Source organism: Lycorma delicatula, chromosome 1, assembly GCF_047948215.1.
Source record: "Lycorma delicatula isolate Av1 chromosome 1, ASM4794821v1, whole genome shotgun sequence".
NCBI classification, from domain to species: domain Eukaryota; kingdom Metazoa; phylum Arthropoda; class Insecta; order Hemiptera; family Fulgoridae; genus Lycorma; species Lycorma delicatula.
Genome location: NC_134455.1, coordinates 330,252,674 through 330,272,402, shown reverse-complemented (window position 1 = coordinate 330,272,402; position 19,729 = coordinate 330,252,674). Strand labels below are relative to the sequence as shown.

At 30.0% G+C, this 19,729-nt stretch overlaps 1 protein-coding gene across 3 annotated transcripts in view; it reads right to left on the bottom strand.

Moving 5' to 3' along the window:
* Window positions 1-19,729, bottom strand: part of LOC142334251 (facilitated trehalose transporter Tret1-like) — a 220,480-nt gene that overhangs the window by 52,014 nt on the left and 148,737 nt on the right. For all 3 annotated transcript variants that reach the window (XM_075382125.1, XM_075382127.1, XM_075382126.1), the window contains exon 2: window positions 16,528-16,622. In XM_075382125.1, the coding sequence (XP_075238240.1) occupies window positions 16,528-16,543 (16 nt within the window). In that variant the 5' untranslated portion in view covers window positions 16,544-16,622. The remainder of the gene's footprint in view (window positions 1-16,527; window positions 16,623-19,729) is intronic.

Genomic DNA, 19,729 nt, shown 5'->3' with positions numbered 1-19,729 from the left:
TGTACATAAACAAAATTTGCAAGCAACACCATCTTCAAATATCAAATATGAATGTTCCCATTTCCAATGTGCACGAAAACACAATACTGATATGCACTATGCTGTAAATCTCAACATTCAGGTTCTTCATCTCTATTTAAGAAGTAATTAAAAGTGAAAATATATACTGAGAGTGGTACAGAATGACAAGGATTTTTATGAATTATTAATAATTTACAGCCCACATAGAAAACAATATTTGGAGTACATTCCATTACTTGTACTTCATAAACTATTTCTTAATTAAGGTGATAATGCAAGAGTAAACTCTACTATTTTGCAGGCGTTTGCAAAGTTACAATAACAAAACTGTGAAATAATATTTTAACTTTTATCATAAGTGACTTTTTTCTTTTTTTTATTACTAACGATAAATGTTTTTACAATCATTTATCAGTTTCTAAGACTAAAATGTTTTAGGTGATGAAAACATAATTTAACCTATTTTAATAACGTATTTATTAATTTAATATGCAGAAATTTCAGTTTCAAAAACCTGCAGTCAGTTCTCATAAAGCTTGTCCCACCACCTATTGTTATGCATGTTGCATGTTATATGTATGTAGCATGTATGCATGTTATGCACGTGATCATATCCCAGAACTGTGACTTCGACTCAGTTGACAGTGTCAGACTACGGACAACCTCGCTAGTCAAGTAAACAATCTTTTCCACAATGATTGAAAATATGACAGAAAACCACAGCAACTGACACAATAAAATTTGAAAATGTCATTCAATATATTCGTCCTAGGTACCAGAACTGTCACAAGGACTTTCCAGACCACCAGATCAAACAAATAACCTTGTACGATTTCAAGTTCATCAGTCTAATCTTATAAATATTAAATCTGTTTTGTCTTTAATCACTACATTTAATCTGTAACTTAGATACCTGCTTGGTATTTATTTATCTGGAAATATGAATTTTGACATTCTTCCATTAAAAAAAAAAAATTAGATACCAGATATCTTCTTCCTGGCTAGTTTTTTACCTAATAATCTTTGAATTCAAACAATAAAAAAAAAATTGTCACTTCATTCATTTTATCTGCCATTTTGAAATTTATATAAATTCATACTCGCTGTGTTAATAATAACTTAAATAATTATTTTTTAAGTTCTTGTAATATTTGTAATTTCTATAGTAGCTAAAGCTATTTTCTGACATCAAGGCAATTAGATATATAATTATTAGCAACCACAAAAGAGATGCTTCTTTTTGAATTTTCAGACCATAACTGGGAAACATCCCTGGGGTCTTTGGTAAAGTAGGTGAGCAAGTTATTGAGGTGTCTTGTAATTCACAATTCCATTGGCTCTAAGGGTTTGAAATTTCAGTTTCTGAAACTAAAATTTTCTAATTAAAAGTCTATCCTACAACACACTGTTTTTTAGGGTCATATAATTACAGTGAATTCAGTGAAAAATTATGTGTTCAGAAGCTCTCTAATTTATTTGTAGATGTTTAAATTTAGCTAGCTGTTCATTCAGTATTTTTACAAGTAATTTATATTTCTTATTTCTACAATTAAGCCACTTGTTTGGAATAAAACCAAGAAACATTGGCTGGTGAACAGGATATCAATATATATTAATTTAATCATCAAGAGATAAGCTCCTGATGATTAAATTCCTTGGGAATTTAATGACAGCTTTTTTTTATAAATTTCAGAAGGTGAGTTTTCTATGGGTAGTAAAAATTCTGATGCCTATTTTGGAACAACCTCTGCTAGGTAATAGAAACTTTAAATTGGTTCATTAACTTCAAAATGGTGCTTTAAAGTCTGTTCGGAGCAGATCCTAATTCATCGCTTATTGCAAAAACACATTAATTTTTTATTAACAATTTTAAAAAGTTTCTTTTTTACACATGAATGAAAAGAATTATTTATTAGCAAACATTAAAAAGAACAAACAAATTTATGTATCCTCTGAAAAAGGAACTATTCCGTATTCTGAGGACTCAATCACAGAAATTTACGAGATATTTAATGAAACAGTTGATAAATGCTGTATCTTACAGAAAGTGCAATGTAATATACAGAAAAATACTATCATTGACTTCGTAAAATGCTTACAGCCACACAAATTATCAGGGTATAATGGAATAAAATTATTGATAAATATCTAATCAGAAATTGTGCTAATAAAAAGTTCACGCTAATTTGCAACTATCTGTTAATTTCATCAAGTGTCACTGGAAAATATAATTTTGTTCACGAAGGGTGGACTAAGTAGCATAGATTAATGAGTGCAGTATACCCAGGTAATATAACTGAAATTTTACAAATAAAAATTAACACAGCAGTAGAGATAACAACAACAATTTAATCTTAGATTATAATCACCGACCCCACTGATAATATTATTATTATATAACTTTCTCAATAAAAACATTTGTAAACATTTGAAGACTTTTTAAAAATGGATACTAAATAGAGGATTTAAGACATCATGGTAGCTTTACGAGCAAGGCAATATTTCTCAATAGCAAAACAAGATACTGTTAACACTATCTATTTAAAAAAAACTGAGGCTTAACTAATTAATTTTTTACGACTGATTAACAATTTTAAGGCAGAACATTACAGTAAAAATATTAAAATACTTTGGCAGACACTAAAAAATTACCAAATTTTTTTTCCTCTTATTGAAGAAAATACTGAGAAAAAAAAGTGCGAGCGAGGGCTTGTCCTAGTGATAGATCTAGGGCAAGACACAATATAATTTTAAATTTTAAAAAGACCTGACCATCAACCTATAAGATTTTATCGTAGCCGCAGTGAAAACCGAACTTTCAAAGATTCCTTATAGACCATCTTTACACTTTCGGAACCAACCGTAACAGAAACATTATTCTGCTAATTTGCGCATTACATGCCTCTGTTCACCACTACTTGCCTGACATCACTACAAACTATTTAACGAGAAGCAGAACGCCAAGGAAATTTCAAAAACATATCTTGGAAATTTTAATTATCAGTTTAATCACTAGAACACTGGGAACCATAAACACTGGGAAAATATTCCCAGTGTTATTAACCATAACGATGAGAATATTTTCTTTAACCTAAAGTTTGATGTAGACTATGAAAGAATACGTAAGCTTTTCTAAACGTTTCCAGCGTTTTCTTAAGGTTGGTTGTAAGGTTTTTAAAGTCTCGAAAAAGATTTATTATTCCAGCCATGTCCACGGTCTCTTTCAGAACTTTTAGGTTTAAAACAAAACCTCTCCGTTTTCCGTACTGTTTTACTTTTGCCAAGTTCAGCAAAGGCTAAATAAATTAATTTTTCACTTTGTTTACACTAATTATTTCGATGTTTACTTAAAGTATCCGTTTTATAATTTTATCCAAGGCGATTTTGAAAATAACTCCAGAAATAATATTGGCTTATCGAAATCCGATATTCACATTACAACAATCAATTAAATTTTTCTCTGAATTCTAATGCAATAAAGTCATTGGATCACATTTTTTGGACTCTATTTTAATTCAAATTTTGTAGTAGAGTTAGATTACTTAAACGATTCGGTCCGTATTAAATGAGAAGCGTTTTGCAAATTTAGCCGTAAGTCATCGCAAAGGAAGAAACCTACATCTGATGTCAGGTACGACGAGGTAAACACGCAAGCTACCGTTTATCGTCATTATCAGCGGAACACTACGGTTATGATCAACGGTTTTTGCCGAACAACAAACTGACAATGTATTCAGTGGCACGCATAGCTCCTTCTAACCGTAAATAGACGTTCCTTCGGGGATATTCGTCAGAACCGACACAAATATTGTTACGAATACGTTATCTGTTCTTACTGAGTTAGGAAATAACACGGAAGTGTTTTAAGCTTACTCCATAACGGTATCCACCGAAAAATATTAACTTCATTAATAAAACTGTTAACGCGTTGTATATTGTTGTGAAATGTGTGTTGTTTATAATACAAAAGTAGATTTAGACCTTTTTTTTTTCATAAGTCATCGAAAAAAATACTTTCTTTTTAAAGCTGACTAGCAGTCACGTGGAAAAAATGCCGTGTCGACTATTTATTAGCTATATTTTCAGTTTCTTTATGAAAATGCAAGATTTTAGTCGGCAATTGAATCGGATCTAGTACAAGAAGACGGAATTGTGACCAAAATACATTAACTATTCCTAGTTACGTACAATATAAAACTACATGTTGTTTACCTACTGTTATATATCTAGATCGTAATGTTTTTTAACGTGTGTTTTTTAAGATATACGTTTCTACCTATTCTTTTCGCTCGTTCTACTCGCATGGAAGTCCACACATGTCATTAAGTATGAAATGGCACAAAAAAGCGGGTGAAATGAAATAAATCCGTATGTAATAACTAACGTTCACTATTGTGAAGTCTTCAGTTAATACATTAACGAAGTAGATCAATACCGCTAAAATTATTGAAGTGCGTGCAAACTAAACGTACGTACAGCACATAGATACCGAAAATAGTATTTCATTTTCACTGCTCAAGGAGACTGGGTTTTTTTTTTAGAATAAAATGTTTCGGATTTATGTTTGAAATATAAATACGCCTATGTATTTTATATGTACCGCGTTTGAATCGACTGGCCTCGAACGACGAATTCTGAATTAAATTTTGAAGACAATAGAACAATAAATCAGTAACTATTTATGTCAAATTTTTGCAATGCAAATTACAAAATATACATGTGAACAAGCTAACAGAACTGGATACTCCCTCGTGTTGCTTAGGTCACAACGCTTATATTATGTAACAACGATAAAAAGTACCGCATAGTTTGAGTTAACCCTATATTATTTGTCTATAAAATGAAATAGTGACAGTGATAATATTCGATACCATTCATAAATCGCCATTTTAATCGTACCTTTTTTATTAAAAAATATACGTATGTGAGCGCACGCTAACACACATGTATATAAATAAGTCTCTTTCTATCTACCTATCTATCTCACGCTCACGCGCACGAGCTAACGCACGCATACATATACGAACACTCAGCATTGAATATTTGGCGCGCGTATACTGCATCAAAATCGATTACTTGTCAAAAAGAATCGTGTAAGCATAAGTTCCTGAGGATATAAATCATGGGAGCCGTACCGTTTTTTAATTGTAGATAATTATACGCATTTAAAAAAATTAATTAAAAATTACGGTGCCTATGTCGTACACTTGCAAAAGTCTTTCTACACAACAGATGGGCCGGCTCAATATACCCTGCATTTTGCAGATAAGTTTGTAAGAATTATAATAAATAACTTAATTAGATTAAATAAACAGCCTAAATATTTTGAGACAAGAGATTTATTTCGGTTGAAAAATACAAATACAACTAACAAATAATACCGGTAATAAAACTTTTTATCGGTGACTCATTACATAAACAAATTCGATTATTGTCAACCACGCATAAAATACAATAAACAAAATTACATCCCCATCTGTAAAAGCAATGTTATATTCAGCCGCCATGTAACTAAGACAAAACTGTTCAAATTCAAGAATAATCGAATTTAGAGAGTAATAATATAAAAGAAATCAAAACTTTTTCTTACGTTATAAATAACCAACTCTTAGCTTTTTTTACACCCGTTTCAACAACTTGTTTATTACTAGTGTGTACGTTGTAATATCTTCCATTAGTGAACGAAAGCACCCCTCCCCCATATCCCGATGAGATGAAGATGATGTATGTATGACATGTAAATGAGATGTACTTTTGTACAGACTCAGGCCAACCACTCCTGAGATGGTATGATTAAATGAACCCCAACCACCAAAGTACACCGATAATCCCTGTCTAGCATTCAAATCCGTATAAAATCGATAAATTTTTAGTAGGTTTAGAACTTCAAAACTTTCGACTTCGAAAATCAGTTGTTAAATAACTGATTTGCGAATATTAGCCCGCCCGGTAGGCTATTTCAACAACTTGGGAAAAACATGTTTAAGTTTGAATGTTACCACTAAACTTGGTGTCTCCTGGATTCTTTTAAATTAAAAGAAAAAAAAATACAAATAAAATTACTATTTAAAATTCAGCTTAACTTATCGTCAGCCATGTCAGGAATAAGTATAACATTATTTTTAGAACTATTGACCACTTATCTCTAAAAATAAAAAGAGATTAGTCCGAAAAGAAAATAAGAATAGACGGATACGCAAGGATTCATCATTATCTCCAAATAACGCCCGTATCACAAACTAAGTCGTCCTAGAAAACCTTTCTGATGTAGGTATCATATATATTCCCTTATATTCTATATAAGGGAATATGTTCTATATTCCTTTATAGTTAAAGGAATACGGTTATATTTATTATGAAGCTTAATAACTAAATTGATTCATAATAATTCAAGAATATCGAATGTGGTCTTTTTATCAATCGTACTTTATTCTTATTAACAAATTTCAGAAGAAAAATAAATTGATTTCTAAAACGTGCCTTAAAATGCTAAGAAATTACCTTTTTACTATTATTTTAATCAAGTTAGAATTTGAATTTTGCTCAAAATTACAGTTTTTCTGTAATTTGGCAATTTTCAAAGTAATAATCGTTTGAAATATTTATTCATTACCTATTTGTTGATATATAATAACGGTAAAAATAACCGTTGAAAAATATCTGCATCATTAAATTGTGTATGTGTGTGTGTGATACAAACAATCGATAGCAAATAATAAAACAATTCGTTTGAGTTAAGTTTGTAATATTAGGAATAATTAATAAGAGTACGAATATAACATATACACTAATCGTTTCTAATTACACTCGTCGTGGGAAATAGAAATGCTACTTTATCATTGATTAAAATACGATCCACATTGCGATTAGGAATGGTACTGTATCTACCTGACAAGTGTACAACCGAGAGATTTTTTTTACGTAGATTCAGTCACATCATCTGCGAAGAGTGAAACAATGAATGACGTGATATTTTGAGGAAGAAAATGTATAAATATTAAGAAGATAAAAGGACCTAGAACACCTACCTGGGAACCTCATGCAGGTTTCTGATCTGAAGACCAATTTCTGTACGGGTGTTAAAACAACTGCTATCTTAACTTTTGTAAAGAGGAAAATACAAAGACATTATGTAAATAGACTGTATAGATCCTGTTATGAATTATAGCTCATAAGACTGAAGCACGTGAATCACTGTATACCGTCTGTATACGCGTATACCGTATACGTCTGTATACGGTTACGGTAGTTTTTCTGTACTTGCTTAGGTATATTCAATAAAAAAACACACTCGTTTTCAAAAATCACTTTTTTTGTTATTCATATTCTGATTCAGTATATCAAAACGAACAGCGTTCTGAATTTTTAAAAATGACCATTCCTCACTGCCATAGTTATTACTTGAAAAATTTTCAATAACTGGGAAACCGCTGATATACAAAGGTCCAAATTGGACGAGAACAAAAAGAAAGAATCAATTACTTTGTGAGAAGGGCATATATTTATAAATCATTTTGCGCATTTCACACGGGCGTATATTCCAATACGGTTGAAATATTATTAAATAGAAAATTTATTTAGATCTTTAGCTTTCCTACTTTGAAAAAAAAATCAGAAATGAAATAAAATTACAGTAGCTTTTATTTATTTCTCATAGTTTAATTATTAGTTGCAAGAAAAGTCAAAAAGTAACGGTTTTTGAAAGTCACATTTTACACCAACAAAACAAAAGAGGGATTGAGATAAACTTTAAATTTTATGCACTTTTTCATCAATAAGTGCTTTATTATGTGGCATTTAGAAAAAAATGAACGGAAGTTAGAATAAAAATAATTATTCTCGCTCCCAAGCAGCAGGAGTTATAAAGCGAGATTACTACCTACACCATACGTATTACACCAAACGTTATGGTAAGTACATGTTATGAATGACTCGCTAAAGACTGATTACAGTTTTTAAATTTAATGTGATGTATGAATGTAATGTGATCAAATGAAATATTCAAACGATATGGTAACATGTTGGCCACTCGAATAAAAATCAAAACAGCATAGTGGTTTCGTATACGCTTAATATCTGTTATAAGTTTATAAATGCAAGTATTGTAAGTTATCAATAAAATAAAAATAAATTTAAATTATGAATGAATGAGATTTTAAATTTGAATCTAATTAATAAATACAGGACTGCAATACATGAAAAGATAATTGCAATTTTTCTCATTGTTCAGTGTGTTAAGCGTGTGTAATGATAGAAACGTCCACGAAAAACAAATTGTTTAATAAAAGCGAATTTGAAGCAATAAACAAGTTTTCTAAATGTCTGCAATATTAAAAATCTAATGTTGACCACCACATGACTTCGTTGTACGCCTATTAAATTACATACACAATTTTTTTTTACAATCACAGGTTAATAATTATTAATAAATCAATATATTTTTTTAAAAAATCAGATGAAGTCCGAGTCGAACCGATGTGCCTTCCCCCTTGTAAGATCCAAATATTTCATTAATTAAAATTCTATTTGGCTATAACTCTGGAACCAATGAAAAGAAGTACCACTTATGATATATCATTGAAAAGTTCTCAATGAGGTCGTATTACTGCAGTTAAGAAAAAGTCCTAAATCCAGATTTTTTTTGGAATTTGGGTTTTTTGGACACTTTTGGTTCAGTCGATTATAATGAAAAGGGGAGGTGCACAACTAGATATTACAACAGTCCTAAATCCAAAATTTCAACATCCTACGGCTAATCGTTTTTTGATTATGCGAGATACATACGATGTACAGACGTCACGCCGAAACTAATCAAAATGGACTCAGGGATGGTCAAAATGGATATTTCAGTTGAAATCTGAAAACCAACAATTTTCGTGATTACAAGATTTCCTTCGTACAAGGAAGTAAAAACTTACTGTTTGTTCTTTTAATAAAAACTCTTTAAATAAATAACTAAAAGTGCAATACTACAATTTATTTTATTTACCTGTTGCTGATGATTTATTATAGATTTCTGATAGTTAAATTGTCAGTCATTACTTTAAAACTAATTCATACGTATGTTCAAAGCCACTAACTGAATATTTAAAATTTTTAATTCATATATATTTGTATATTCTATTTTCAATCTATCTTGATTGTACACCAAATTTTTACAATCTTACGAAAAAAAGATCGACACGTTTCAAAAATTGCAATATTACAAAAATAAAATTCTAATATTTCAGAAAAAAATGCGACTTAATGAACCTAAAAAAAAATCTAAAAAGGTCATCTCAATCAGTTTATGCTGAAATAGGTATTTTATTTTAAACGTTTCCAATAAACTGCTGAAATACATCAAATTAACGATAAAAGAAAGTTATTTAAAGGCTTTTACAAAGGAATTACTAATTTCAATTTTTTTCTTTTTGAAATTTGTTTAATTACTGTTTTGAGAATATGTTAATATTAGTCTGTGTGCTGGTTTACACCAAAATTCGCTTGAAATACGGAAATCGCTGCACTCATGAACTTTAAGCAAGCAGTTAAGGACAAATTTATCCAGCAAACTCCATTATTAGATGAGTATTTACTCTAAAACCGAAAGATCGTGAAACAAAATTTTGAGTGAGTGGCAAAAGGTTTGGTTCGATAACTTGACCTGAAATTTTCTGAATCAATCTTTCGAAATCGGATGGCATTTTGTAAGAGACAGCGCTGCATAGTTCTCATATATGGAATATATAAAATAAAATGACTTGCATTCTGGTACTAATCTATTAAAATCGGCTGAACTACTCTCGAGTTATCAGAGATGTAGCAGAAAATTAATTTGATTTATAACTTTCATAGGCGGGTGAAAGTGTATTTTTTTGTAATAAATTGAAGTAAAATTAAAGTCATTATTATCTTATTATAAGCTTTACTTTTAACGAAAGTTCTTCAGAAATTATGTTAAAGAAAACCCTTTTTGTTATTACTTTCAAAAAGATTAGTCATACATTTTTCAAGAAATTTGACGAAAACTATTCTTAATCAAGCGTTTGTTACGTTATTTTTTTGTAATGATATTTAGTCGCCCAAATAAAAAAAAAGAATTTGATTTTGAAAAAAAAATTTTTTTAAAAACAAATTTTTATTTTTGAATCAAAAAATAGATTTTTTTTTTCTTGTAAAGAATTTGATTTTTTACACATAGTTCCACGGTTCCCGGAAGCGAAATATGGAGATAGTGTGCATTTTTCTTTTGATTTTTCATTTATCAAACTCAGGGAATCCTTTCTATAATTAAAAAAAAATTAACAGATTATATTGTTTCACATTTTACTTTCCAGTCTAGCTATAGCTTTAGAAGGGAAAGTACTGTAATCGGTCCAATTTGGGCATATGCAATTTCACCGGATCTTTGTTTTGACACCTAAGGAATCCAAAAAAATCCAAAAACCGGATGGAAATTTTCCGGGTGTTCGTATGTACGAATGTATGTTCGGTGTCGCCCTCTAAATCACCTTATATCTCCAGAATTACTCGACCCATTTCGACTAGACTTTATCAGATTACTTCTATGTACGGGGCATTGATGCCATTAAATTTTCAACTTAAAAAGTCAACGGGGTGAAGCTGTAGAGCAAAATCATCCTCATTATCTCGAGATTTCGCCTAATTACGGTCTTATTTTTCTTAGGCATATTTGTTAACAATTGAAAAATAATAATATTTCAAAAAATAATTTTTTTTGCAAAATCGCATCCCACTCCAAAAAATACTCTAAATAAACTAGTGGCTAAATGGGTATACTGCGTCAATAGTACCCTCTCTCACCACAAGAAGCGCTAGTGTAGCACTGACTACAGCTACTGTAGTCGTCTGCTGTGTTGTGAAGTCACAGGTGAACGGTAGAATTAAATTAATTAATAATATTTAAAGAGTAAAAACGTAATTAAAGTAGCCGCTAAAACCACCACAACCACGCAAATGAAATACGGTATGTGCGCGGGCTTTAGTTAGAATAAACAAAAAATATTATACGAGTATTTAAATAGAATGATAAATATTTTAAATTAAGATGTGTGTTTTTGTAATCTTTTGTTAATTGCTGCATTTCATACAAGCTTGAGCAGTTTCAGCTATTTTGAATATCATTGCATTAATTTTATGATATTAAGCCACTATCACAAATTATGTCGGTTTTCTGTTTGTTTATGAAGGGGAAAGGGTTAAAGCCAAACGCAAAAATGTTTTAATGAACGTCCAGAAGAACGAATAATAATAATAATAAATTTACTAATTATTTTTTAATTAATTAATTTAATTAATAAATAAAATTAAAATTATAATTTTTAAATTAATAAATAAAAAATTTATTAAATTAATTTAATTTAATTAATTTCATTTTTTAAATTAATTTATTAATTATGCTTGAAGCCATAACGTTCTTTACTTTGACATTCCAGTTACTTTCAAATATAAAAATGTAGTTCAAAACATGTGTTTAATCAACAGTTAGCGTACAAATTTACATAGGTGAATCGATCGATATATAACGGATAAAAATAAAGTGCTTGATTCGAAATAGCAACTGAAACTAACTGGAACGTCTACATGCTTCATAAGTTACAAGTATCATAATTTATAAATTATGGAAGGCGTTTTTACTGACATATATCAGTTGAAACCAAATATGCGGGACGACGAATTGATAACCGGTAGGACAGAACATTTCATAATCACCTGAGCTGTTCACGTTAAAAAATTAAAATGCACGAAACTCTAATTCAAGTAATACTTGGCTCATTAATGTATTATTAGAATAATATTAACTTAATACAGAAATCTTTAGGATAAAGAATACCGTAATATTTCTTACAGCAGTTAAATCACTATGTGAAATTGCTGTACAGATTTTGCAGTATGAATAAAATTTATAGCAAATCTGAGTAAACTACTTATTACTTATAAAAAAATTCACGTATATATTGAATTTACATTATAACTTACGAAAACTTCGTGGAAAAAATAAAAATTATACGTAATATTAAACCTATTTTTTAACTTTTAAGAATTATAATTTAAATGAAGACATTCATGGGAATTATAACATGTTATGCATACGAACCTTATTTTCGCGGGAATTCAATTTCAACGTTACGACTCAACTTTGTAGATATCTTTGAAAAAAATTAATCTTAAGAATATCTTTTATTTGTTTTTATTTTTTAAATAAGAATATATTTTTTAATCGGCGATTGTCATTTAAGTTACTGGGTTAAACTATTCTGATTGAGACTTCAATACACCGGCTACATAGCTATATGCTAATAAGACACTTAGTCAACTAAATTATGTGTTGTAACAAAAGTATTAAGAAAATTATACAGTTTAATAACTTCAGTTAACAATGAAAGAGAAACGGCATGTGAAGGAAAGTATTTCCGTTAAAACCAACGAAATTCTCTTCTGACTGTTAGTAAATAGTACAGTCCTTCACGTAAGCATAGAATACAGTTACTGTAATTGTTGTTACAGCTGTGCAATAATATGAAGCAACTTCTTCACAGAAAGGCTACTTAATTTTTTTTTAACAAAACGTCAAGTGTGATAAAACCCAGTTTTATAGAATTTTTTGTTTCTTATAACTCTTTTTCCTTCCGTAGTCAATCGAATCATAAAACTGTATAGGTATAGTAATAGTGTCAATAACATAATTAAAAAATGTTGCCATTTTTACGGAAAACCTACATAGCAATTGTTTTTCAACAGATATCATAATGAAATCCACCGTCAACAAAATTTTAATAAAAGACAGATACAGATACAATTTTGTTTTTAAATACTGTTTTAATAAAGAACGAACTTTTTATATAATACATTTACGAATTTATGGAACTCCAAAATAGTGAACACGAGTGAAAAGGATTTCTTTATGAATAATTTGTTGTAATTCGTTCAGATATCTACAAACAAATAAGTCGAATTTCTCAACAACGAATTAAAAGAATTTTTTGAAGTGGTTAATACGATGTAACTTGACACTTTTCCTTTCGTGTGGAATAATACAAACGTGTCGCCGAATAAACGAATAATACTGTCAGTGATTAAAATCAAAACAAAAACAATACAGTGGCTCATTTTTAAGATTGAATCTATTCTAGACGTTTAGTTCACAACCTTAAACAATAATACGTTTATTGAAACGTAGCTCTCTCCATTCGTAGAACGATATGAATCATCCAAAATATTTCTCTATTTTGGGGAAAAAAAGCAGAAGTAAAAAACTTACAGTATTTTAAAATAATTTGAAAACGTGTTTTAAAAATAAGTATTAGGATATATAATTATAGATTTTAAATATTATTAGAAAAGTATGGAGCATAAATTAATTTTGAGGGTAATGACTAATGACTAGAAGTCCATTTTAAAATTATAAAATTTACGAATTCTTTGTTTTTAAGCAATGCTACATTAATAAAATACACAATTAGGCATTCTTTATTACTTATTGTGGAATATTACTTGTAACAGATAGAATTTCCGTACTATTTAACCACATTTTCTTTTAACATTAATTTTCGTTTCCCTCATAATGAAGTTACGAGGGATATCTCTAAAGTAAAAGCCGCTGGGAAATTTCTCTCCTTAAGGTCGGCGAACCTGTGTCATTCATGGCCACGCTAGTAATGTACACACTGCACTGCTGTCTGTAAATTGTCGCGTTTTAGTATCTTCTATTACGTTATAAAATGAATAGAAAAATCGATGTTGCCGCCGACTGTGAAATTCATGGAATCATAAGTTTTTTAAACCATCAAAACGTTAAGCCGGCTGAAATTCATAGGCAGTTGGTTGCTGTGTACGATGATAATGCAATGAATAAAAGAAACATCCGAAAATGGTGAGAAAGGTTTAGAAGTAACAGAATTAATGTGCAAGATGAAGAACATTCGCGGAGGCCCTCGATAATCACCGAGGACTTGTTGAAACGCGTCGATGATGAAAACAGAAAAGTTCGTCGCTCAATGATTTTCGATCTGGACATTCTTTTTCCTGATCTTTCAAGAGCTGTTACTGGTTGCACTGTTCATGACCAGTTAGACTTCAGAAAGGTTTGTGCACGTTGGGTGCCGCACGTCTTATCGGAACGTACAAAAAAATCCGAATGGATCTGCTTTGGAATTTTTGATGCGCTACACGGAAAAAGGTGATGAGTTCCTTAATTCAATTATTACCAGCAATGAAACATGGATTTCGTATTACACGCCAGAGAGAAAACGGCAGTCAAGTGAATGGCGTCATCCTCAATCACCAACCAGATCGACAAAGGTCAAACCACAGCCATTTGGATGCAAACTAATGGCCACAGTCTTTTGGGATCGGTTTGAAATAGTGTTGATTGATTTAATGCCACGTGGAACGACTATAAAAACAGAACCCTACTGCGAAACTCTACGTAAGTAACGGCGCACCATTCAAAATAGGCGGCATGGGCGGCTGCCGACGACGTCGTTCTGCTGCACGATAATGCACGTCCACATGTTGCGGGTCCGACAAGTGATTTGCTGAGAACATTTGGATGGAAAATTTACGATCTCCCACCATATAGTCCAGACTTAGCTCCTTCTGATTACCATTTGTTTGGGAAATTGAAAGGATTTTTGAGTGGTAAGCGATTCGCAGGTGATGATGAACTTAAAAATGCTGTTAATCAGTGGCTAAATGGTCTGGCGGCAAAAGAATACGATGCTGGTATATTGAAGCTGGTGTATCGCTACGATGAGTGTCTTAATTTATGTGGAGATTATACAGAGAAGTAGGGTATAAGGTATGTAGTTTAAAAGAAATAAAAAATATTTATAAAGATTTCAGAGTAATTGTTTTTACAATGAAATGGTCTTTAGTTTAGAGATAACCTTTATAAATTGTAATTTTTTATAATTCTTGTACAATTTTTATAATACTATATAGAAATTAATTTATACATTTGCAAAAAACACATTCCTTGAATTCTTGTCCTAAATCAAATAATGTTTATTTAATTATTAACAAGTAGTACAGACATCGAGCCTCCTTTATCGGTGTTGTCTTTTATTTGTAATGCATAAAAATAATGGGTAAAATTTCATTTAATTTTTTTACATCCTACCTGTTGTGAACGACAAAATTTCTTCAAATAATTGTATTTTCATTTTAAGTATGAAATTTGCCATTACTTATTGATGATATATTTAGGTAGTAAAAAGGGACAAACCGCTTCAAAATATAAGTAAAAACAAAAGAAAATTACTTAAAAAAAAGTGAGATGAAAATTTCGATTTATTCTAATTTTATTGCTGTTTAATTCTTTATTAAAACTACTAAACGAACCACAATTCACTGTTGCTAACCGAGTAGAATCATTAATAATGTAAGAAATGAAAATACCAACGTGGTCCAAAACGATTCATGAGCAATAGGTATGAAACACTTAAATCGTCAACACCTTGAAAGAAATGTCTCGTCGCGAATTCGGTGGATGGAAAGCTTACACACCCTCCTAAAATTTCACGAACAGAATTCGGAACTGCAGTGCACAACTACCTTAATTCCACTCCTACTTCAAGAAAGATGGTTGAATTTTGATAATTCATCATAGAAAATAAAATAATTTCATAAATATTGACAATATTTGATAATATGTAATTATAATACGTAATTTATATGCTGAGAATACTGTAGAAAATATTCCTACAGTGTAGATATTATTCTCCCTAAAATAAAAATTTCTCGCCTAATAAATTTTCAAGATCCTCAGTTAAGATTTATTATTAATTAGCTGAATTACCTAGAGATATATTCAGCTACCTAATTTTCAACCGATTACAACAGCCGACTCGTGAATAATTCAAATTATAACATTTCATTAATAATATTTCACATTCGAGCAAGTTAATATGAATAATTACACGACGAATAACAGGAAATACTTGAAAAGTATTAAGGCGATGTAACGAAACAATGTGCCATTATTTGCAATTCAGATAAGATACCATTATTCATAAAAAAAAAGAAGAGTAAATACACGTTAAATTAAGAGCTTTATGGAAGTAAATTTTAACCCATCCCGTAAACCTTAAATAGCATAACAAGTTTTCAAAAAAAAACTAGAAACATTAACTAACGGAAAAAAATTTAATATAAATAAAAATTACATTTTATTATAAATAAAAATATAAATTGAATATAACATAAAATACTCATATTCGACAGACAACAAAGGAAAGCTACCGAAAACGTAAATGACACCATACTGATTAAAATTATCTCGAACATACATCGCTTAACTTCGTAAACCACAGACAGCAATATTGCCCCCCCCCCCCCCTACTAATTCTCATAATAAGTCTCACAACATCGAGTTGCTTAAAAAAGTGGGACACGAATTAAATAAACAGGAACTAGTATATTCGAATTCACTGTAGTTTTGAACTTCATGCGCAGATAAGGTTCATCGTACAAATAATTTAAAAAAATATATAAAACACTTACTTCCAACGCCTGGCATAGTCAGTTCTTCGATGTTACAACTTATTACAAATTATATTTACAGCTCATATGAAATATTCTTCCTTATCTTGAGAAAACTGAAATCAAAAGAAGATATCGACATAATGTTATTAAAACTGGAAAATAAAGTAAAATTCAAATAGTCAAATAAATTTTAAGTTAAATATAAAAAATAACGTAAACAACAAACAAGTAGTAAATATAAAACAAATTGATTTAAATATAGTATCAAATACATATAATACAGTATTCTACATATAATATCTATTGCTACAAGAGATAAATGATACAAATTAAAAACCACGACTGCCAGAAAAAAAAACATTGTTCTTTAACATAGGATATTAAAGAGCGTGCGGGTGACAATTTTATATATAGTGTAATCTTTTTTTTAATCTTTTAAATTTATTTTTTAAACATATATATCTAGCCTATGACCCCAGTAACGTAAGGATTTCAACGCGGGTTTATACATCTAAATCAATTCAGCCGTTGAGCTGATACGGTGGAACAAACATTCATATATACCCTTTCTTTTTCCTGTTTAGCCTCCGGTAATTACCGTTCAAGTATTACTTCAGAGAATGAATGATTATGATATGTATGTGTAAATGAAGTGTACAGTCTCAGTTCGACCACTCCTGCCTGAGATGGGTGGTTAATTGAAACCCAACCACCAAACAACACCGGTACCCACAACCTAGTATTCAAATCCGTATAAATCATACATACCATAAATATATTACACTTAACTTCTTTTTGGGCAGTCGTGTAGAACACTAGCAAGACAACTTCACAAGTATGTAATACGATGTTTCCGAATCGTTCAAAATGAAGCTTCAGATGCGAGTTATTCAAAAACTACTCTTTCATCCGATAGATTTTTTCAAATTTATTAAAATTAATTAATTTATTTATTTATATATATATATAGACACCCTTTGACACTCGCAGTAATGTAAGGATTTAACGCGGGGTAATATATCTAAACCGGTTCTGTCGTTGAGCTGCAACGTTGGAACAAACATACACCCTAAATACATTACACTACTTTTTGGGTAGTCGTGTAATAAAATTGGATTAATTAATTACTATTTTTTATAAAAATCTGAATTTGTAATATGAAAAAATTTTCCGGACTATTCATGTCTTTTCCTTTATCTATGAATTTTAATATCGTCAAACAGTCTAATTTTATTTTTGTTTACTATGATTTTTATTAAGTAAGTTAGATAAATTTGGTTTATTATTTGCCCAAGCATAGGAAAAAGAATCCATAAAAATTAAATATTCTGTCGGGATAAAAATTTCACGCCTAACCCATACGTTAGTAACAAATTTAAATATTCAAAACCCTACCAAATATAACATTTAATAATAAGTAATACTTATTACGTACAGATTAAAATAAGCAGTACAAATTTAATAACACAATAGGAACATTAAACCGTGATTAAGACATCGACATTAAAATAACTATTTAAATAAAATTAAATAAAAAATTGATATAAAAACGAAATATTGAAACATACGGCTACGAAATAGATTAAAAATTTTGTAAAAGCTTTATTACGTAAGAATGGAACACTGTAATTCTGACGAAATAATTTTATAAATTAACAGATCATAAATTAAATATAATTATATGCCGCCATAAATTCTTGTGTTTGCATACAATCTGATTTTTTTCAAAGAATGTATATTTAAATACTTTAAAAAGTAATAATTAGTTTTAAATAAAAAGAGGTAATCAAAAATATTTATCAATCTATACATAACACCGCTACTGAAACTCATCGTATACCATTTTTAAATTCTGAATTGTTCACCGCTCTTCTTTTGGCGAGAACAATTTTAACTGCTTTAATTTGAGGTAAATAAGAATGGAATAAAATTAAAACGGCCAGTTAAATTATAACAAATATTCTATAAGTAGCACTGCATTATAATAAACGGATAGTAAACATTAGCAAAAATAATAATAATAAAGAATAACGACGTACAAACGATAATAAAAATAAATGAACCGTGACAATAAATGAAAAGAAAACTAATATAATCCACCGATGGAGAAGTAGTCAAATTACTACCTTCATTTAATAGAACGAGCTACACGAGAACACTGATATTTGAAACGAATGAACATTATTACAGGAAGAGAATTAATTAGTTCGCATATTTTCTGTATGAAAATTAACACTGCCGCACTGTACGGATCTTCTTCGTACTTGCATTACCGACTACGATTACAGATTGAACTAAATTTGTGACTGTCAATCGTTTGATTAGAAGAACAGAATTTCAATTAAGTAACTATCATCAACAGACGTTTTTTAATCATACATGCTTACGTTGAAAAACAATCGGATTTTTAAATAATGAATTAAGCGTTACTTCAAGTTGAGTATATTTAATATATTTATATTATTAATTATACATAAGACCTTCAGAAGTTACTCCGTCTTTGATCAGGCAATGAAAGATGCAGTGGAAAGATTTCGTCGCTATTATATTATATTATTAACAGTAACTGATAACTAGATAAAAAAAATTATCACTACATACAACGCCCTGCAAGACCGTAATAGAAAAATTATTTTACAAATCTAATGTAGCGTATTCTACCTGCTGGATGTTTGGTGCGAGTCTTTTATCTCGATTCATATAATAAATGCAATTTCGTATTTTTTTTCAATTTCATATTTTTACAATTCGAAGAAACTGTTTCATGTCATATTGAAACCGTTTGAAGATGGAATAACCTTCACATTATCTCCAAAAAATAAACAATTTTGTATTAAGAGGTAAAATACGTTCATTTCCAAAATAGTCAGCGATTCATTAACGCTAACGTTTCGATGAGATCTTTAATAAAAACGATAAGACCTTCTTTAATTTTAAAAACGGCCTTCCCTTGTGGCACACGATGCCAATCGATTCCTTTGTACACCACTATTCCTTTGGTCTGTAGCTCTCCTTATAAATGTCTTGGAAGACAAAAATGTAGCGGATGATGATATGGATGGGGACATTAAAGCGAGTACTTTCTAGAATATGATAGATTACAAAGAAATATTAACTTTTAGGATACGTCGATTTTGAGTAGCCAAAATACAAATAATAATCAGAGTAAAATATTTCAAAACGATCTTTCCGAACTAATCTGAGCCGTACCCACTACTCT